The sequence below is a fragment of the Hibiscus syriacus genome, unplaced genomic scaffold, assembly GCF_006381635.1.
Source record: "Hibiscus syriacus cultivar Baekdansim isolate YM2019G1 unplaced genomic scaffold, ASM638163v2 tig00111330_pilon, whole genome shotgun sequence".
NCBI lineage: Eukaryota > Viridiplantae > Streptophyta > Magnoliopsida > Malvales > Malvaceae > Hibiscus > Hibiscus syriacus.
The window spans coordinates 8,844,626-8,867,283 of NW_024063059.1; the positions used below are offsets into that span (position 1 = coordinate 8,844,626).

Below are 22,658 nucleotides of genomic sequence, written 5' to 3' on the forward strand. Positions count from 1 at the left end.
ATTTATTGTAATTTGAGATATTTTTTATTTTGAATAAATTAGTTACTTCTTAAAAAAAACTGAGAGAATGAATAAAATTTTAAGATAAATAAAATAAAATATTTTTAATTAAAAAAAATTAATTGTAATCGTCAAATTCAATTAATTCAATTATTGATTCATATATAAACCAATGAATAAAATATAAAAGGGATTATAATTGTGTTTCACGATAAATAACAAGTTTGCTCTCCTATACCTTCCCATCAAAATTCGGATCTTCCGGATGCATCGCGCAACTTTTTGGTTCAATCTTTAGCAAAACCCTAACCCCCAAAAAAGTCAATCCCAACATTCTACTCCAAAAATTTCTGATCCTAAAACCCGATCCTTCTCGATCCCAGATTTACTGCAATTGAAGCGAATCATGGGCATAATAAGAAGCAGTTTTTCGTTCATCGTAGGAACAGCTTGCGGGATTTACGTTGCCCAAAATTACAATGTTCCCAACATCAAGAAGCTGGCGGATACCGCACTCTTCATGGCCAAGCACGTCGAAGAGAAGTACCGCAAGCCCAAGAACAGGGACGACGATTAGCTCTATACGATCCTGTTTTCTGAAACCCTTAGAGTCAACAGGTTCAATTTTATTTTTCTCTTCTTAATATGGGAAAGAAAAAGGAATTATTTTTTCAGATCAAATGCGATATTGGAATTTTGTACAAGGGATTACAAGATAACTTGGTGACAAAATTGTTGCATAATGTTCAATTAGTTCTTTTCATTCAATTGGAGATGCCTAAACTTGTTGTATATTGCTATTTTTCTTGAAAGCGTTACAGTTTTCTCCTTCTTTTTGGACATCTTATATCGTGTTTTTGGGTTTTTCATTGCTGAGGGAATGAATGCGACTGCGATGATTTTTTTTAAACCTGAATCCTGCCCTTATTCAATCGTGCGTTTGTTCTTTTCATATCTTGAGAAATCAAAATTTTCCATTAATTTTGCTTCAGGCTTTGCAGAATTCACTATTTTGTTGTATGTCTTGAGTTTTAATATGGGATTTGAGTTGGCCTACTCGATAACTATTTTGCAGAGTTCATTATGTTGTAATATAGAGCTATCTTGTGTTTGAATATGAAATTTGAGTTGGCCTACTCGATAACTATTTTGCAGAATACACTATTTTGTTGTACTTTTGAATTGGGTTTTGAATGATTAATAGTATTGAGTGTAAGATGTGGACACTTTCTGCAATGCATGCAGCTGCCAGCTAGGTTTACCACTTTGACATGGTATTTTTATTAGAAGTTTCAGAGATTGGTTTCTTTTTCAGGCCTTTCTTTAATTGAAGGAAGAATCTTACATTCTTAACTTTATTGATGTTAACGGTATGTGGTCGGTGCACCTAAATGCTCGGTGGTTAATACTGGGGTTTGAGTTTTGTTTTGCAAATTTTTAGATTTAAGTGGATTGCTTGAATTATTGTTTGTAATTGTTCCTTGGTTTGGAGTGTTGTGGGAGGCCTTTTTGATGTTCCTATTCTTATGTTCTCTTATAGAAAGGTCAAGCTTCATACAAATTGTAGAGGTCATATGTTTTAGGGAAGCATTTACATTACCGAGTAGTGTCGTTGAACGCGCAGAGATCAAGTGTTGCTGAAGCTTTCTTCCAGCTAGTGTCATGAGTTACGGATAGGTGATGGGTCGTATTGCTTCTATTATATACAATGTCCTGTTGTCCATCTTTGATGTTTTTCAATTTGTGTATATTCATTCTGCCATGAAGCCGAACCATCATCCATGGGGCAATTCTATAACCACTGGAATCTCTCTTCTGTATGTCAAATAAAATTTTGGTCCTACTCCTAATCTGTTTGTAATGAAATGGTTGATATTAGTAGTTATGTGAATATTGTTGAAAATATTTCTTATACCTCCTTAAACCATTATTATCTCAGTCCTCACACCAATACTAAGAGTATGTATATAAACTACCATACAAGGCTGGAAATACATGAATTAAACAAAATATTAACATAAAAAAATATAATAGTTATATTAACGTATAAAAAAATGTATACTAGAACAAGTATGAAAAAAACTTTGCAAAAATAAAATAATTAAAATTAAATATTAATCGAAATGTTATATATTTACTCCCTAAAAGCATAATAACTAAATACTATTAAAATAATTAAATAACAAATTAATTACGCAAAATATTATACTAAAAAATATAAGATCTAAACCTACCAGACTGAACTTTATAAATTTTGATCGCAATTTCTTTTCTTACTGAATGAAAGAATCAAGAATTTTATTTGTTTTTAACATATTTTTTCGTAGTGGGGGATTTATAGGGGGGAGGATGAGGGTTTACATCCTTTTGCTCGATAAAGGAATTTATTTGATATTGAAAGCCTAGGTTGAATAGCTCAGCGAAATCGGACCCCCAATCCGAAACTGGATCAGAAAAAGATAGCCCTAACATCCCCTGCTGAATTTTCGAAGAACACCTCCACAGCCTGCTTTACCCTACATTTGAGTGGGAAGACGTGTTTCATTTCCTTTGTTTTTTAAAAATTAAATTTTAAATTTTAAAATGATATAATTGATTAAGTGTGTCTTTCATGTAAATTATGAATTTCTTAAACATTTATTGACTAAGATGTTGCATAAGACAGATATATTCTGTCAATTGCATCTTTTGAATTATATCAAACACACTTTTTCAAAAAGATATAATTTACATGACCATCTATATGTTATGCGATAGAAATATATAATCTCGATAAATTAATAAATTGTTTTTATATATTATCACTTTGATTAAAAATAATAGGGTTAATTATTCGAATGGTCACTTTCATTTCAATTTTGTTTATTTGTCATCAATTTTGAAAAATTACATTTTCGATTACTTATGTTATCGATTTATTAAATTTGGTCACTTATATTATCGATTGTTATATTTTGACCAGTGAACCGTTAACTTTTGTTAGTTTGATGACATGGCATGTTCGTAAAAAATTGTTAATGTTTAATATGACTCCTGAACTTTAGATAAAATACTAATTTGACCCTAAATTTTAGATAAAAAAATCAATTAAACCCTTGAATTCGAACAAAGTCTAGGACTGTTAAAATATGTATGCAGGTGTATAGCCATTGACGTACTCTTTTTTCCATTCTTTTTATATATTTTTAAAAATGTTTAAGGCTGATGTGAAGAATCTCCTATGTACAAAGCAGAAACGAAAACTTAAGTGTTGCAAGTGCAAGTTTTACACATTCTTTTTACAATAACAAAGAGTTGAAATTATTTATTTTTGTCTATGGATTGATTCTTTTCTTGTTCTAATTTTCAGAACAAACGGGAATGGATGAGCTAGCAAAAGCCTTATTAATTACTAAACAAAGAAGTTAGGCTACCTAATGTCCAGGTACAGATATTTTGGTCATTTTTTGATAACTTATGTACATTTATAATGTTTAGTTAAAGATAAACGAAGATTACAACGGAAGCACCAGTGGTTTAGTGGTAGAATAGTACCCTGCCACGGTACAGACCCGGGTCTGATTCCCGGCTGATGCAGTTGTCTTTTACTTATTTTAAATTTCACAATCGTTTATAAAGCAGCAGTGCTCATGATCTTTTTGTCAAGCAATGCTGAGATTATTCGTGCTAGCGATGGCTTTTTTTTTCAGACCAACACAGGAAGAAGAAAAAAACAGATGAAGAAGAAGCAGAAACATTAGTATTAGTGCTTTTTTAAGTTATTAACAAAAAACTAAGTTCCCACGAATTAATATAACCAAAACGGAGTTGGTCGTAGGAAGAAAACATTACAAATATATATTAAGATTCATATGTTATAATATTTACTGATATTTTTATAATAATTAGATAAGTCAATGTTAGCTTCGAATCCTGCACAAGTATTTAATGTCACACGCTTTATAAGACTGCTGCATTTCCCCTAAAGCACATCATTTCCCATAAAACTTTATTCTATAGTCTCTTTCCTTGGCATCATCATCTTCTAGCAGTAGCATTGGAAGAGAGTAGGTTGCCTCAGGTAATTCCCTTATCATTGTCAACGAATCCACAACGCTTTGCCTTGTATACCAACTCTGCAATAGCAACTCCAGTGTCGTTTGTGAAGATGAAAAACAAGTAGCTGTAAAAAGTCAACTGCAGCAGCTTGCAAGACCCATGTACAGCAACACACCCGTTCATGGTGCTCTCATAGTTTTGACCATTCTTGGTGATCCAGACTTGAAGAAACTATGGCGGAAAGAAGTTGGTAATTGAATGGTTTCTTTTCGAAATTTTTGTATTTAGGCTAATTGCATGAAAGGAATGCAGCAGTAGCTGATGCCATTGCAATACCAGCCCTAAAGGGGAGCGTAGTAGTTGACTGGTATAAGCAAACCATGTGTAATCTTCTTTTAAGATCATCTAAACTAGGATTAACTATCATCGATAAAGGTGGTCGGCGGTGACCAACAGTGGTGAGTGGCGGTTGGTGGCAGGAGACTTTAGTCGAATTTAGGGGTTAATTTGATATTTTATCAAAAATTTAAAGTTAAATTAATATCCTATCTAAAGTTCAGGGATCAAATTAAAAATTAATCATTTTTACTAATGTGACTCGTCAGCTGCTTAATGACTAAAATGTAACAATTGATAACGTAAATGATCAAAATTTAATAAATCGATAACATAAGTGATCAAAACGTAATTTTTCAAAATTAATGAACACATTTCAAACTAGAGTGACCATTCATGTAATTAACCCAAGATAGTATATAAGGAGAATATCAAATTATGCAATGCAAAATTTTTTAGTTTTACAGATTTAAAATCGTGGACAAGTAAAATAACGATAAGTTATGTGGCTGTTTTGAATCATGTTGCATGCCAACTTGCTGAGGACATGACCCATTGGTGTGGACCAAATTTCTACCGCTTTACGTCACTCATTTGATCCCTGTATTTGGTACACATTCATGCATCGATGGGGCAATCTGGAAACAACCTCCGAAGTTGCCGTTTCTGAAACAATACTAAACCAAACCAACATACTCAACACATCGTTTTCTTAAATCCTGTTTGTGTTTGATTCTTCTTCTTCACTGCAACTTGGTGCATAGTTTGACTACTGTTTTGGTTTTACCAGTGTAAGGACCAACTCCTACCGTTGGTCTTCCTTCTTTCAAGTTCTTTTAGTGTGTAAAGCTGTTGCTTGAGAAAGAAAAAAAATACACCTGATTATAAAGATATTTTTATCTTAATAATATTTTTTTCATTATTTATAAAGATCATTTCTTTAACTGTTAAATAATTAGCTGACCTTTATTCCCATATGTAATGGGGTAAGGGGAGGTAGGATAGTAGGCTGCCCCCAACGTCAGATTGAGAGCAGCTTCCGTAGGAGACCTCCGAATTATGAAATGCCCTCCGTGAGACTCGATCCTAACGTTGGGGGCAGCCTACTATCCTACCTGGCGTTACCCCATTACGTATAGGGATAAGGATCAGCTAATTTATTTGACTGTTAAGGTAGCTTAATTCATACATTTATGGAATAATTGAAGATGAAATTTATATATATTGTTATTATTTTATTTGACTCATAATCAGAAAATACATGTTTTGAAAAAGTGCAACAAGTAATAAAAAAAATATTATTCAAACAATGTTGCCGATTACAAATAATTTGAGAACAGTGGTAGTGGTCTATTTTCCTTTTCTCAACTTTGATGACAAAAAGGAGAATTAACTAAGAACTCCATGGTAATAACTAATTAACATCATGGAGAAGGCTACAAAACAAAATCCCCAACCCCAACCCCGTGTTCCCTATTCATCTTTATAATCAGAGGTGAAGAAAGATTGAAAATCACACTTTTATACAAATGTTGTTTTCCATGGCTCCTAAAAGTAAATCATACATTCAGCTCTGGATCTTGACATCTTGATTGGGATCTTCCTTCTGACCTCGGCTCTGAAATCCTTGCAGCTACCTTGGCCACTACAAGCCTAGTCAACAGCAGCCCTGCAACAAGGGCTGCTCCCATGAGCATCGTAAAAACAGCGCTCCAGCTGTTGGCGGAGATGTAACCAGTTAACAATGGTCCAATTGCAGCACCAACGGAACCGTTCCATCGATGATCGCCGTCACGGTTGCCAATGCCTTGAAATTCTTCTTCAATGAACTGTGCGTTCCCAGGTCGGCTGAGACAGCAGTTGTTATAAGAGCTACGTTCACTGCCATGGAAATGTGTCCGTAGCTACGATAGAAATAAAGAGCAGGGATAGCAAAATACATAAAAGTCGCTGCGGTTATGGCTCTGCCGTCAAGGCAATCAGATATGTGTCCGGCTAAGATTCCTCCAAGAACACCTCCAACATGAAAAAACGTCGACAAGTTTCCTGCAGTCTCGTCGGATAAATATTTTCCCTCGATCTCTGTATGGCTACTGTAGCATGGAAGCCAGTAGAGAAATGTGTAAGCAACCAATTTGGCAAAGAAGAGGCATAAAGCAAAAGGGGCAACCCCAGGAATTCTCCAGGCCTCCATGAACCGCACTGCAGTTTCCTTGATCTCAGTATCTGAGCCTAATAGAGGCTCTGTTACTCCCTCTCCGTTTTTTTAGGGGAATCAACTTCATCATCTTCGTCTTCTTCTCTATCAGCTTCAACTGATTCAGGACTAACTGGCAGCAAAAGCGAAACCACGACGCCCATGAAAGCGATAATCAAACCCGGCACAACAAAGGACCAACCCCATCTATAGCTCAATACTATTGAATCAATCAAAGAACCAATAATGTTCCCAATAGATGTGTGAGAATTCCATATGCCCATGACTATGCCTCTCTTTTTCTTCCCACACCAGTTACCAACTACTGCAACAACCGAAGGCCACCCTGTTAATTGAAATAGACCAGCAACCATTTGTACTATCAGGTAGTAGTAAAAACTATGGATGTTAGCCCAATATCCAGCACCAAAAAGTGTAGTAAGCAAGCCGGTTCCAACCATTTCCACCATCAAAAACATCCTTAAATTCACTCTATCACCCAAGTGACCAGAGAAGTACATCCCAAAGGCAGATACAGCGAGAAAAGCCACATCGAGCTGACCGAGCAAGGCGGTCCCATCGGATCCGTTAAACGGGGACCAACCATCTCCTAGAACCCACGAAAGTCTTTGGCTTGAGCTAAGGTATGGGAGCTTCAAGCCTACAACAGATGATTGAGGATCAAGTGCACTCTTGACAATGCTGGAGGTTTTCCTTGTTGCATGATAGCTAGCATAAGCCAAAAATGTTACAATCAAGACAATTGCTTGATGGGTTTTATAGGAAAGATTAGCTCCCTTGATGTATTCCAAAAATCGACCCTATAACTTCTCTCAGATGGTGAACCCATCTACTTTGATTTCACTGCAAATTCTCCTCTGATAGGCCAAAAATAGCGAGCCGGACAAGTATAAAACCAATAAGCAATCAACAAAATAACTTAATAAAACAGAACAAACAGCCGATAAAATTCTAGATCATGACAGATACTATAAATCAAACAAAGAGAGTTTGACATCCTCGCACGAAAATATTGCATTAAATTCTTCAAATTCAATGCAAAGTGCCAATATGATGGGGGTGGGGGTTTCCCATAAAAAAAAGTTAGACCCAAAATTGCTCTCTAAAGAATAAAGAAAACCCAACAGAAAATAACATCAAGCTCCTAAAAAATTGAAATAAGTGGTAAATACTCGGTAAAATTCTTGTCAAAAACTCTAATCAAGCGAATTCTACTTGAAAAAAAATACCCCGATCCTCTGTTCAGAAAAGGCCTCAATTTTATTCTTTCAAAGATGGAAGTTGGGAGAAATTGCACCCAAAATCCACAGAGATTCATAATAAATATGAATGAAAGAAAAAAGCAACATATTTCAGAGACGACACCAAATCGAAAAAGGAAAAAAGAAGTAGAACTTGAACGAAACAGAGACATTAACAGAAGCAGAGCAAAGAAGAAGATTATTATTACCACTGGCTTTGATAAATCTCTTTGCTAACGAAATTAGGCTAGTTTTGGCTGTGGAACTCTCTTGTTTTCTCCGCTGCTCTCTGGTTTTTCGCTGGTTAAGGAAGGAAAACCGGTTTCTCGAATTTAAGCATCCCAGAGCCAGCGGGAGGAGTCTCAATTTACCGTTACTATTTCGCTCAAAGGGAACTCCTAATTTTTATCATGGAACTGACTTAATTGCCCAGCCGTAGAGGGAAAGCAATATTTATTTAATTGTCAGGTCAAAACCACATCCCTAAAATGTAATGGCTGGAGACTTCACTTGTATTTTATGAGTTCCGAAATTGAGGTAGTATTTGTTTTCATTGTTTAAGGTCTTAAAAGTTTTTATGTCTGCGTCGTGTAGATCACGTGTAGATATTGAGTTTCGCATACCGTTTATTTTTTAAAAGATAGAAAATCTTCTAACGTCTGCGCGTCCTCTTCTTGGTGCAAACGTGGACTTATATCTTCAAAGCTCTTCTAACATCTTCAAAGAACTATTTTTGCTATTAATTTTTTAAAAATTATAAAATGTCATTAAATTTAATGAATTATTACAAAATAGTCACTATAATGTTGTAATAAATTATAAAAGTTCGATAATATAATAATTATTTTATAGTATTTAGATAAATTTATTAATAATTTTATAATCTTTTAATAAATTTAATAAGTATTTTATAATTTTTCAGACTTTATTGACGAAAATGATCATTTGTATATAACTCAACGATATCTAATATAATTTATTTGAAAAAATAAATTAAGCTTAGTAAAAAATATTATACAATTAAACTTAGTAAACTTTTTTTTATATAAAAACTTAAAAAATCATGGGGACATACAATTATTAGCATTAAAAGGCAAAATAAATGTTTTAATAAAATAATATTCACACTATTGAAAAATCTGATTCTTATCATTTAATTCTGGTAAAGTACGAAAGTCCCTTTATACAGAATAAATAAATAAAAAATAAATAATATATTTTTTTCTAAATAGAAAAATATTAATTGATGTATATTATATGGAGTATATATTATATATATATTTTTTGATGTTACTAGAATCAGATTGTACCACTCGAATAAATTAAGATGATTTAAATTATATTATAAAATCGAGTATTGATATATTTGTGAATCAATAATAATTGAGAATTAAAATATAATTTTTTTAACAATTACTTAAACCGAAACAAACAGATTGAATTAAAATCAAATTGATTTCATTATCGATTGATTTAATAATAATTTTTAAAATGATATATAATATTAAAACCAAAATCTAATAGTCCGTAGATGTAATAATTTATAATAATAAAATTCGTATAATATTTATTTAATATATATTTTTCAAATAAAGTATATTAGATATAGTTTAGTTATATACAAATGATCATTTTTGTCAATAAAGTTTAAAAAATTATAAAATACTTATTAAATTTATTAAAAGATTATAAAATCATTAATAAATGTATCTAAATACTATAAAATAATTATTATATTATCAAACTTTTATAATTTATTACAACATTATAGTGACTATTTTGTAATAATTCATTAAATTTAATGACATTTTATAATTTTTAAAAAATTAATAGCAAAAATGGTTATTTGAGTATAATTTAAAAAATCAGTTTATTTATATTTCAGTTTATTTTAGCAGTCTGCAGACGTTAAAAAACAAACAGTCTTCTTCTTGCAGACTGCAGACTTTTGATCCACCTCTTCTGCAAACTTCTACTGTAGATACCTACAGATGTGATTCGCATACTACAAATCTTTTACCTCTGAAAAACAAACGTACCTGAGTGTGTTGAGGCAAAATGCAAATGGTGGGGGAAAGGACATCTTGGTCAAACAACACAATATAACCAAGGAGAAACATAAAGGAATGATAAATCCGTGAATAGGCGATTAAAGAATAGAAAATGTGGGAAAAGCATATCCCCGACACACATATTCGCATATACTACAGTATATTCTTTCTCTGTTTTGTCAACCCACACATAGGACCCGCAACTCTCGCCCGCCACCCATCTATCCATCCATCACCGTAGAACTGAATCCTATAAAACTGATGGTGAAATAGAGGATTGAACTATTATTTGGAACGATACTTAAGAAACATGTACTTCTTAAAACCCAACATTTGGGCAAGATTGTTACAACAAGTAGAACGACTATTAATTATCATAATGTCCACAAGACGACGTTTTTCTCGAAAAATTATCTATACCCTATATATTTTCTTAGCATGCATCTTTCAGATTATTTTTTTCAATCTAACACCTTTTTCAGTAAGGCGCACCCCTACAACACGCTTTACGTTGATCTGGCGCCACGTGGGTAAACGCGCTCCCTGAAGCGCGCTCCCTGAAGCGCGCTTTATACTGAGTTGGGATACACGTGTGTAAAGTGCGGTCCTACGGCGCGCATTTACCTTTAAATCTGACACGCGTCATAAAGGCGCGCCCCCTGTGGCGCACCTTAGGTTTAATTACCCACCTATCCCGGCCGTTCATACCCCCACCCCCTCCCTATAAATACCCCTATTCTCAATCACTTTCATCACACCAAATCCTCTCAACTTCTCTTAAATACTCTTATATTCTCTTATAACTATTTAAGGTATTTTTTATTATATTTAATATTTTATTTTTAATTTATTTAAGTGTTTAAATTTTTTAATATTTTATTTAATTAATTTTTTTTACAGATATAAAATGGAAGGTGGTCTACTTCGCTTGGATGGAAATCATATATCGTGACATTTTGCTGATACGGTAACATTTAACGTTTTAATTTAATTTAAATTATTAGTTACAATTTATTTATTTATTTAATGAATGATTATTAGTTTAAAAAATAATTTTTGTAATTATTTAATTTTAGGAGAGGGACCGTGTATTAGATCCTTTTATTAGGAACCTTAAGTTAGTGATACCTAGTCGTGTCTTGTCGTATTTAGTAGAGGCTGGATTTGGTCACATAGGTAGATATGAGGGTCACTGTAAGATAAAACCATACCTTATTGCTGCCTTAGTGGAGCGGTGGAGGCCAGAGACCCACATATTCCATCTTCTGTGCGGAGAATGCACTATTACACTTGAGAATGTTTCTATGCACCTGGGGCTTTCGGTGGATGGAGATATGATATCGGGGATGGAGCACGGTTCATGGACTGCTTTGTGTCGGGAGTATCTAGGATGTGTCCCGGAAAATTTTAACGGTGGTCGGATACCGTTAAATTGGTTAGATGCCAATTTTTGGGAGTTGAGCGAGGACGCCTCTGATGATGAAGTTAAAATGTATGCACGGGCATGCATACTGCAGCTGATAGGAGGGTTGTTGATGCTGGACAAATCGCGCAACCAAGTTCACTGTATGTGGTTGCGATATCTTGGTGACTTTTATCTGGTTGGATCACTCAGTTGGGGCTCGACAGTTTTGGCTTTCCTGTACAGGGGGATGTGTCGAACCACTGACTACAGGAAAAATGCTATCGGCGGATGTCTCCTGCTGCCAGTCTTGGGCATGGTATCGATTGCCCTTTTTATGTTCAGTTGTCAAGAACCCATTTGTATTTCCGCTACTATTGAGGTAATTATAAAACTGATTTCGTATATTAATCATTTTATAGAGTGTATAATAATTTTTTTCCTTGAATAAGTGGTCTACTGATAGGAAAAATCATCAGGAGCTACATGATGATTTAAAAAAAATTAGGGTGCTAATCGATCAGAAGGCTGTCACACAAGTATGCATTTTAATGTTTAAAAATCAATTTTAGATTATAGTTATATAATTAGATTATTATTTTGATAAAAGTTATATATATTTGTTTTAGTTTGAATGGGTGTCATATTTTAATGATGATGTGAGGATGGTGATCCCACTTGAGTTGAGGGGCCCATCAGATGTTTGGATGCCGATGGGCCCTTTGATTTGTTATGCGATCGTCGAGTAGCACTCTACTGGTCGCGTGCTCCAACAATTTGTTTATTTTCAAACCAATTCCGGAAGCACCTCGCAATATGGAGGAGTTGCATAGCACAAATAGACACGGCAAGACCGATACAGATTGGCTGGTGAGGCATCATGAGTGGGCCGTGTTGCAGAAGAATCGACATCGATGCATTCCCCATAAAGAGCCCATTTTTACTGACCTCTTGATGGTTGCTGATGGTTATTATGAGTGGTTCAATATTAATGGGAAACTGTTTCTGCTTTCTGAGGATGCACGAGGGTGGACCTTTTAGTGACGTTCACCGACACAGCACCATCGTCCCCCGACTCATAGAGGGAGAGTAGGTGCTTCCGGTCCATCCTCAGTTGCACCAGCAAGACCTTGACAACAGCCACCGTCTACAGCGACTTACATATCGCAGCCATATGTGATGTCGCTATCGCCATTCCTTTACCCGATGCCACCGTTGCCACCATCACCTGGTTTTATGACCCCGCCGCCGCCGCCGTCACAGAGTTTTATGACCCCTCCTAGAGGATATTATGGGTTTATGTTTGTATATATGACTTGGGGTTCATATGCCCACATTTTGGCGGGTTCAGCCTCATCACCCATGGCCGTAGCACAGACACCTGCTATACAGTTTTCACACTCAGTGATGTTTGGGTTTTATGAGTTTTCTCAGTTTTCACAAGCCGGTGGGATAGTCAGTCATACACCTCCAAGGTCCTTATTCTATGGAGGTGCTTCATCGTCATCAGTTCCTCATCAACCTAATGTAGCTGCTCACGACGACGACGACGATAACGAAAATTATGGTAATGATGATGACAGCGAGGAGTCATAACCAGTGATACGAAGAAATTCTCCTCGAGACCGATAGCCAACAGCCCTGCGGAACACATTCGCGTCGCAGGCATCGATAGATTTTGTTTTTTATTATATTTGTATTTAGTTGTTTATTGGACTTTTTTATTGTAATTTTTTTATTTATCATTTAATACTTACTTTATTTCATTAATTTGGTTGGATTTATTTTAATTCATTTTGTTAAATTTGTTGGACTTTTTGTTAATGTATTTTGGTTAATTTTGTTTATTACTATTTAATATTAGTTATTGTAATTTGTTTATCATTTACCATTTAATACTTATTGTAAGTTTGTTGTATTTAAAATTATATTCAAATACCAAATTGTTATTAGTTTGATAAAATTTAATAATTATGTTCGATAACTTTCTTCAGTTTATCACTTATTACCCCTTTTATTATAATCACATATAACGCCAACGTCCAATCTTATATTCTTGTATCATTTTTTAATCTTCATCAGCGGTTATCGAATGACATTAACTTGAAGTAAATGCAAATTAAAGTACAAGAATTCTTATTTGATAAACAACTACATCAGTTCTTCATCAATTGTTACTTGATGACAGCAGAAGTGGACATGTTTTTCTAGTGTGTCCTGGGTTTCTACAATACCCACATCTTCTATCTTGTCTAGATCTTTCTCGAATATCCATATCACAATGAATTCGATTAGATTTTGGACGACCACGCTCCCTCAATAAAGTTGGATTTGGTACAATCGGAAGCCAATCCTGAACCTCATCAGGGTCTTTGTTATTACCTATGGGGGAACTCAAATTCGTATACCTTAAAAACTTCATATAGTAGGTATACGGGATCCACAAAACAGTTATAGTCTTGACGTATATACGAGCAAGCTACTATCACATGAGAGCATGGATACTTCAAAGCTTGAAAAAACCCGCAGTCACACGTTCTGTCCCGTAGATTTACTCTTAACGACACAGCTTCAATCCCTTGAAGAGGTCGCGGCAACTCTATGACACGAAATATTTCGTGTCTTCTAGAGAAGCTTGTTACAGACATTCCATTTGATGTATCAATTTTTTGTAGATCTGCAACTAATCTAGGGTGATAGACATGACCGTCTTGCATCCAGGTTTGAGCTTGTCCCCTAAGCTTCGCAAAAAGCATCCCCAAATAAAAATATATAATTTTTACCAAAGCCGCTACAGGTAAGTGACGTACACCCTTTAAGGTTGAATTGATTGCCTCAGCCAAGTTGGTCGTCATGTGTCCATATCGATATCCACTATCATATACGTTTGTCCATATTTCTTTATCAATGAGGCTGATGTAATTGTATCCTTTCTCGTTTTTCGTCCACAAATCTTGAAGCATTGATTCAAACGTTTGAGGAAGTAGTTCGTAACCTGATCAAAAAATGTATAAATTACTAACTTGTTTTCTTTACAAAATTAAAATGATCGAAAGAAAACAAACTACATCAGTTTCACTTACCCATGAGCACAATTAATTGACGCTCATCATTCATCTTATACCTTCCATGGTAGTTCGTAACAATGTGTCGGAGACAATACCTATGTTGGACAAAGGGTGGTTGCCACATTGGACCCAAAGACTCCATTGCTGCTTTGATCCCAGCTCCGCGATCTGAAATGACACAGATATTTTCCCTCGTGATAACATGTGCACGTAAGTTTCAGAAGAAAAAAGCCCAAGAATTTGTATATTCTCCTTCAACAAGAGCAAAAACAACTGGAAGAATGTTGCGATTGTCATCTTGGACAACTGCTAATAATAAAACTTGCTTTCTTTTCCATACAAGAAAGTCCTGTCGATCTAGACCACAGGCTTGCAATATTTGACAGTATTAACGCACTGTGGGTAAGTCTAAAAAACCCAGTAGAATTGGCATCGATCACGAATAACTCGATCATTATGGTATGCATAGAAGGTTTCGAAGTCCACAATTATCCCAGGATTCAACCTCCACACCAGCCTAAACCAGCCTAGAAGTTCATTGTAAGATGCATACCATTCGCCATGAAGTTTGACAATGGCATTTTGTTTTGAGAACCAAGCTTTTTTATAGGATACAGTGTACCCATACTGCGACTCTATAGCTGAAATCAACACATCAACAGCTATATGAGAGCTTTCTTTTACCATGGGCATGATGGCTTGGCATATCACTTCAGAGTCTAAGTTGGGATGATCTTGGTTAACCCCTCCAGCACAATATGTGTGAGGACTATTGTAAACTGTTAGTTCCCATCTGTTTTTTTTCCTCTTTCTCTTCGATGCACGAACCATCCAATTGCATCCATTTTCGTGTCGGGCACAGTAGCATACATATTTGTCTTTCGTAGACCAGTCGACTCTCGATTGAATAGAATTACAAATATTGTAATTTTTATAGCCATCATTATTTCTTCTTTGCTTGAAAACTCCATGCCTAAAGATAACTCACCATTATTTATTGATGAGTAATATCCATAGTTACCGAGATGAGGCATATCCGAAAATTCTGGCTCGTATATTGCACCATAATCAGCTTCATACATGTGTGCTGGAGGGTCAGCTTGTGCCACATTTGAGGGAAATTCATCTACATCATCATCAAAGTTGAATTGCGATGATTCTGGTTGAATGAATAGTCCAGTCTCAGCACCATCCGCACCAGGCTCACGAAGCGGTTCTTCTGGTGGAGATGATGGTTCCTCCATGCTCTATACATTTAGGTCGAAGAACCTACTACTTGCACGTCTTCCCCTTGAACTATAAGGCATATCGACATTGAGATTGAAAAAGCTCGCAGTTGAATGCCTCCCCCTGGAGCTTGAAGCCATCGTGTCAAATGGAAACTGCATAGATTGTTGCGTCGATGACATCTCCATATTAAGGTCAAAGAAATTTGTAGATAAATGACTTTCCCTTGAACTGGATGCGATGTTTCCATACAGATTATTCGTGGACCTACCTCGGTACATATCGTAAAGAGTTGTGGATGAATGTCTCCCCATTAAAGTTGATGTGACGGCACCATGATGCAAATTTCCCATTATGGCATTAAAATCATTACGCATTACTGTAGTCGGGTTGTTAACTTGATTAACTTGTTCAGCCAGCCCATAGTGGGAGCTTAATGACTGACCCCGAACAGCACGCACTTGAACAAACCTTGCATACATCTCAATATCGTCGTCTGAATAATTACATTGAGAATCAACCATCATTTTAACATTATAATTGTTCGATAGTTCAAACGATGTATAAGTTAATGGCAACAATGATGTTGGAAATCTGTACTGCAACGACGACATTCTTCTACTACTTTCAACATGAACCTTCCTCGAAATCTTCGTTATCATCTCCTCAAGAGTTATGTTTCTCTTGAATGATATTTTAACACGCTCATTTGATACAAAAACAACGTCGGTTTCATCCCATACGGATTGTTCGTAGACCCACCTCGGTACATATTGTAAAGAGTTGCGGATGAATGTCTCCCCATTGAAGTTGATGTGACGGCACCATGATGCGGATTTCCCATAATGACATTAAAATCATTACACTTTACTGTAGTCGGGCTGTCAACTTGATCAACTTGTTCAGCCAGCCCGTAGTGGGAGCTTAATGACTGAGCCCGAACAACACGCACTTGAACAAACTTTGCATACATCTCAATATCGACGTCTGAATAATTACATTGAGAATCAGCCATCATTTTAACATCATCATTGTTTGATAGTTCGAACACTGTATAAGTTAATGGCAACAATGATGTTGGAAATCTATACTGCAACGACGACATTCTTCTACTACTTCCAACATGAACCTTCCCTGAAATCTTCGTTATCATCTCCTCAAGAGTTATATTTCTCTTGAATAATATTTTAACACGCTCATTTGATACGAAACCAACGCCAGTTTCATCTTCTCGAATTTCTCCATCATAATAAACAATAGTTGAAAGTCGTGTCATTCTTAGAGTTTAAAAGTGTGATAATATTATATTTGCAAAAAAACAACTGAAACAAACCTGCTTAAATAAATAATATATTAACAAAAATATAACATAATAAAATTTTTACACATAAACGTAAATAATTTAAATAATATAATTTTATATTATTACCTGTACCGTAAAAATTTTTCGACGTATGCTCCCGCTTTCCCCTTGAACTGGCACAGAAATTAATTGAAAACAATTAGTATAATATTTTTCAAATAATCATAATAAATAATAAGTATTAATTTCTCGGTTGAGAGGGAATTGTGAGAGAGTTTACGGGGAGAGGGCAATTTATAGCCGAGAGATGATGCTTTAAAGTCGAGAAGTTCGGGTAAATTATGCAAGCTGCGGTCCTTGCACCGCGCCTTGCATTATGCATGTCTGATAATTGAGCATCTGATAATTGAAAAGTGCGGCCCCTCCCCCGCGCTATAGCCCTACGTGGCGTAAGGCGTGCTGCAAGGGCCGCGCTTTAGACACGTGTGTCCATGTCAGCATAAGGCGTGCTGCAGGGAGCGCGCCTTACCCCACGTGGCGCCAGATCAGCGTAAAGCGCGCTGTAGGGGGTGCGCCTTACTGCAAAGGGTGTTAGATCGAAAAAAATAGTCTGAATGGTGCATGACAGGGAAATATATAGGGTATAGGTGATTTTTCAGGAAAAATGCCCCAAAGGACAGCACCTTTTGAAGCCCTATCATGGCTATAAGCCTGGTACAATCATTTGGACTCAATGATCAACAGGGTACAAAGGCAATTGAGTGCATCAGGTTTATCATCTACAATTATAGGGAGTCAGCCACCCAGTATTCCATATAAGTCTGCTCAAAAAGAAGATAGGCCAGAAAATAGTGCTTACACAGTGAATCCAACAATACTCTCCATAAACTAATTATCGTTATAAGAAATAATAAGGCTATTACACAACTCCTTTAATTTTTTTATTTTCGAGTTATTCAATTCAATTCAATAATTCAAGTTTGTTTTCGAATTTGAGTCAAAGTTAGAATTTAAAATGTTTAAGTCAATCAAGAAATCAAAAATTTAGCTTAAATATTTTTTTACAGTTTTACGATTTGGTCATTAATTTCCTTATTCCTTTAATTTATCTGTTATTTTAAATCTATTTTTACCAAATTTGAACCAAGTGTTACTAAATTATTGTAAATATCTATGTATATTCAATTCCTATTTTTGTAAAAAAAAATTCTATGTTTTCAATTTAGTTTCTCAAATTTATATGATTTCTTTATTTCTTCAATTCATCATTCATTGTAAGTCCATTTTTATTTAATTTAAATCACATTCTCTTTTACCACTATAGAATACATATGTAACTTCAATTCTTATTTTTAAATACTAATTTACTCCTTTTTTAATTTAGTCCCTTAGCTAACGGTATTTCAAGGAAATAGTTTTCATGCCTTTTTACAAATTAAACCCAAGTGAATCCTTATTATTTCAAGGAAATAGTTTTCATCCTTATTATTACCAAAACAATTCATCGTTTTTTAATTAATGTCAGAGCATATCAGTGTCGACATAAATGGAAAAATACAAAGTCAGATGGAGAAGGGAGACATACTTAATGGTTGGTAGTTGACGACTGAAAATTAACGACATAGGCATGATGTTGTGCTGGAGGTGATGGTTGCACAGTAAGAAAACTAGGAATGATAGGAAAATTAGGAAAATGGGTTGGAAAAATTAGGAACAATATATGTTAAATGATTGAATAATTGTGGCATCTTTTAAACAAATGCCACTAACTAAGGGTACAATTACAACATTTTCTACATAAACGTCACTAAAGTACGAGTAGGTGGTGGCGTTCACCCACAAACATCACCATATATCATTCTATCATGATGTTTTTAATAAAATCACCGCTAAAGACACATGAATATTGTAGTACTTTTGCGTAAACACTGCTAATGTTTTTATTTTGTGGTGATAAATGCAACATTTTGTAAAAATTATTGGCATTTTCTCTAAAAATGCTGCACAAACACTGTTAAAAACGTATTTTGTTGTAGTACAAAAACCTACAAAACCAATATCCGAAAAACTACATGTATCAATCACATCTCAAAAGTCACTCATTTGTCTCCCCTTGTACTAAACTTCTATATTTTTCATAAGAATACATTATATCATTAAAATCGCCTATCACCAACCAAGAAATGTTTGGGATATCATTCATACTCTGTAAAAGATTCCATGAATCAGACTGATGATGCTCCTTTGGTGCATCATAAAATCCTGTGCATCTCTATGTAAATCCATTCGTATAACTAGTTATCAAGACATCAATATGCGAGATCAAAATCAAACGTAACGTAACATCACTCATATACTTCTAAGCCAAGCGTAAACCCCTCTAGTCCCATGAGGTTCAACTTCGATACCATAGAAGAAACTGCAAGACCTTCTAACCTTTACCATTCTTGAATTTTGTAGCTTCATCTCCACAAATAAAACTACAGAGGGATTAACGCCTCTCAGTAAATGCCAAAGACATGGATTGTCCAAGACATCCCAAATCCCTAAATGTTTCAACTTAACATTTTCATTTATTTCTTGATACCATCCTACTTCACTAGAGGATTATCCTCTTCTACCACCGCACTACAAGAAAATATACCTTTAATGGCACACGCTAATTTATGACTTGCAAAAAATGTGTGTCATAAAAAATGTCATGTTTCTTAAAATCTGAACGATTTATGACTTACAATAATGTGTGTCATATTTAATAGTCATAATCCAAAAAATTTGCAAAAACACGGAGTACACTTTTAATTATGTGTCATCTATAAAGTCGTCTTTTAATTTCTCCCATTATTTTCATCACGTACGCATGCTTTCCCGCTTATAGTATCATCAGTTCACACTAAACCTAGCTTTAAATGCTTTCAAAAACTTTAGAAACACATTTTTAGGGTTATACTTTCTTTCCTTATTTTCCCACAATACCGATGGACCCTCGAGGTGGTGAACCCCTTCTCGATACCGAAACCAACCATTTTAGATCCTCCAACTATCCTGATGACGAAAAAAGTCGACTCCTCACACTGACGATGGCGCTAGTCCTGGGTAAATATTTTCCCCTTTCTTTTGTTTGTTTATTGAGAAAATTTGGGGGTGTCGAGGAAAATCCTGAAATTATCGATTACCCATTGCTTAATTACACGTGAAAAACGTAAATTGAATTGTTATTTGTATGCATATATGTATATATTCTTTTAGATTTACTCTGTTTCCTGAGAGATTTATAGAAAAAGTAATGAGAAAATTTGAGCCATTTTCCTTTACCTTTTAGTTAATGACTTTGAAATTATTCGCAAATTTAAGTGAAATGGTAATACCCATTTTTTATTTTCATTTTTTGTTATAAGTTTGGAATTTATGTCATTTTAAAATAAAAGGGAAAGATGAAGAATTAGGGTTATTCTTTTCTCTTTTTCTTTAGACTTATGTAGGATTATATTGATATGTTTAGAGGTATATGTTTCTTTGAAAGGCCCCTTTTATCATGAATACTTTAGAAGTGATTTGTGATATATATTTGATATTTGGAAATTTGCAGTAAAATATTTGTAGGAGGTTTAGTGAGAGAGACAAGTTCTGGTTAGTTCTTTAGCTTGTTTGTTGGAGATTTTTATTAATCTCCTTGAATATGAATATAGCACAAATTGCTTTCCCTGTAGTCTGTTCCGATTTGGTTATTTTACGTATCTTCTGCAGTACAATTTCTTGAGCATTTTGGTAAATATGGTGAAATTATGGATTCTGTGATAACGAAGGACCGGAAAACAGGACAACCTCGTGGATTTGGGTTTGTGACTTATGCAGAACCTTCTGTGGTTGACAAAGTCATTGAGGACACTCATGTTATTAATGGGAAGCAAGTAAGACTACGCTTTAGTCTCAATGTTTTTTATTGTTATGTTTCCTTACCATAGTCCGGTGTATGCTGCTTCGCTTTTGACTTGAATTATTGCTCTTTGGTCCTTTTAGGTAGAGATTAAGAGAATAATACCAAAAGAAGCTTCTGGAAGTAAAGATTTCAAGACTAGGAAGATTTTTGTAGGTGGAACTCCTTCAACTGTATCCGAAGATGATACCAATATCTTCCTTTCCTTAATGCATATAATATTGAAGCTTCATGCCATTTGTCCAGAATTCCTTGATTCATCGTAGATATTTCTCGTAAATGTTAATCTATTTGGTGTAAATTGACAAATGAGTTCAAGGACTACTTTACACGATATGGAGAATTCAGAGAACACGAAATCATGCGGGATCATGCCACCAATCGTTCCCGTGGTTTTGGGTTCATCACTTTTGAAACGGAACAAGCGGTTGATGATCTATTGGAGAAGGGAAACAAGATTGACTTTGCCGGAGCTCAGGTATGAAGATTGCCCGTTGAATTGATGTTTCATGAAATACCTTATCGTCTTTATGGGCTATCATTTTTTTCACTTTTAGATGTTACCAAATGATGACATTTCCATGAACGCGTGCCATTTTTCTTTGATTTTACTTTCAGACCTTAATTATATTAGATGTAGTTCTTTTTACCCTAGCAGAAAACGAGTAAGGTGAATTTAGAGAATCTATTTTGTTATGTTAAATTTTAGAAACAATAAAATGAGTCTCATGATGTGTCCATTTGCTGGTAGCTGGAGATAAAAAGGACAGAGCCGAAGAAACCGAACCCACCCCCACATCTATTAAGCGACATAATGATTCTAGGACTGCATATGGTGGCGAGTTTGGAGATGGCTATGGTAGATATAGAGGTGGTGGATTTGGTAGTGGTTGTTACAATATATCAAGTTGTGTTTATGGGGGACGAGCTGGTGGTTATGGTTACTTACAATAAAAAGGGTGTTCTGATTGGCGTTGAAGCAACAAAACTTGCTTCCTTTGAGGGCATGGTAGCAAGATCAATGGTGCCTATTACTTATGCCACTTGGCGAGATGTTGAACATGAAAAAAAAAGAAGACTTATGGCAATACATTTTGGTAAGTCTAACATTTGATTTTAACTTCCAATTATCTTTTTTTTTGTTAAAAATAATATTTATTAATTAATGTTTATGTTTCAGATGAACTTTGAACTTGATCCAAGGAGTCGGAAGAACACCCTTCAATCTATTGGGACAAAGTGGAATAACTTTAAGCATCATTTGTATAAGAAATTCATTGAGAAGTTAAAGAATGACCCTAATGCAAATCTGCTCAACCCTCCAGATATGTATCCTTATTTGAAGAAAGATGACTGGAAGGTTTTTGTATCACAAAGACTTTCAAAGAAGTGGGAGGTTAGTTAAACTTTTCATGACTGTATTTGTTATATATATTAGTTTTAGAAACCAGTCTTGAATGTTTTAATGTTTCTAATGCGGGAAACAAGTAAAAAAGCTAAAAAAAAATACGTGGACATCATAGATACAATCATCGGTTGAGTAGAAAAGGATATGTTGGACTAACTCTTGAGATTGTATGTAGTAAATTAATTGAATAGTTTAGATATGCATCTGTTTATGTTAATTCATTTTTGTTATTCTTTTTAATTTAGATGCAAGAAACGGGAAAGGAGGAAGACGAGATTGATAGAGCATTGTTGTGGAAAAAGGTAAGATAAATGAAAAAAGGAGGTTATGACCCGAATGTCTAGATTGTTGTTGATAAAATGGTAAGTTCCTGTGAACATTCCTACTTTATTTATTTTCTACTTATTGATATAACACCAAGTTAGTATA

General features: G+C 34.8%; 1 protein-coding gene, 1 non-coding gene and 2 pseudogenes across 2 annotated transcripts; 3 read left to right on the top strand and 1 right to left on the bottom strand.

The window, feature by feature from the left end:
* The first annotated feature begins 190 nt into the window (after positions 1-190).
* LOC120158538 lies at positions 191-768 on the top strand. The gene has a single exon (XM_039169357.1). The coding sequence runs from the start codon at positions 407-409 to the stop codon at positions 575-577; it is 171 nt and encodes a 56-aa protein (XP_039025288.1). The 5' UTR covers positions 191-406; the 3' UTR covers positions 578-768.
* A 2,737-nt stretch (positions 769-3,505) lies between these two features.
* On the top strand, positions 3,506-3,576 carry TRNAG-GCC. Its single transcript has one exon. It is a non-coding gene; the product is annotated as a tRNA-Gly (tRNA).
* Positions 3,577-5,880: 2,304 nt separating this feature from the next.
* Positions 5,881-12,394, bottom strand: LOC120158775 (annotated as a pseudogene).
* A 7,468-nt stretch (positions 12,395-19,862) lies between these two features.
* LOC120158776 lies at positions 19,863-21,775 on the top strand (annotated as a pseudogene).
* The last annotated feature ends 883 nt before the right edge of the window (positions 21,776-22,658 follow it).

Excerpts from the sequence above, each read along its gene's own strand:
- LOC120158538 (XM_039169357.1), top strand. The coding sequence starts at position 407 with ATGGGCATAATAAGAAGCAGTTTTTCGTTCATCGTAGGAACAGCTTGC.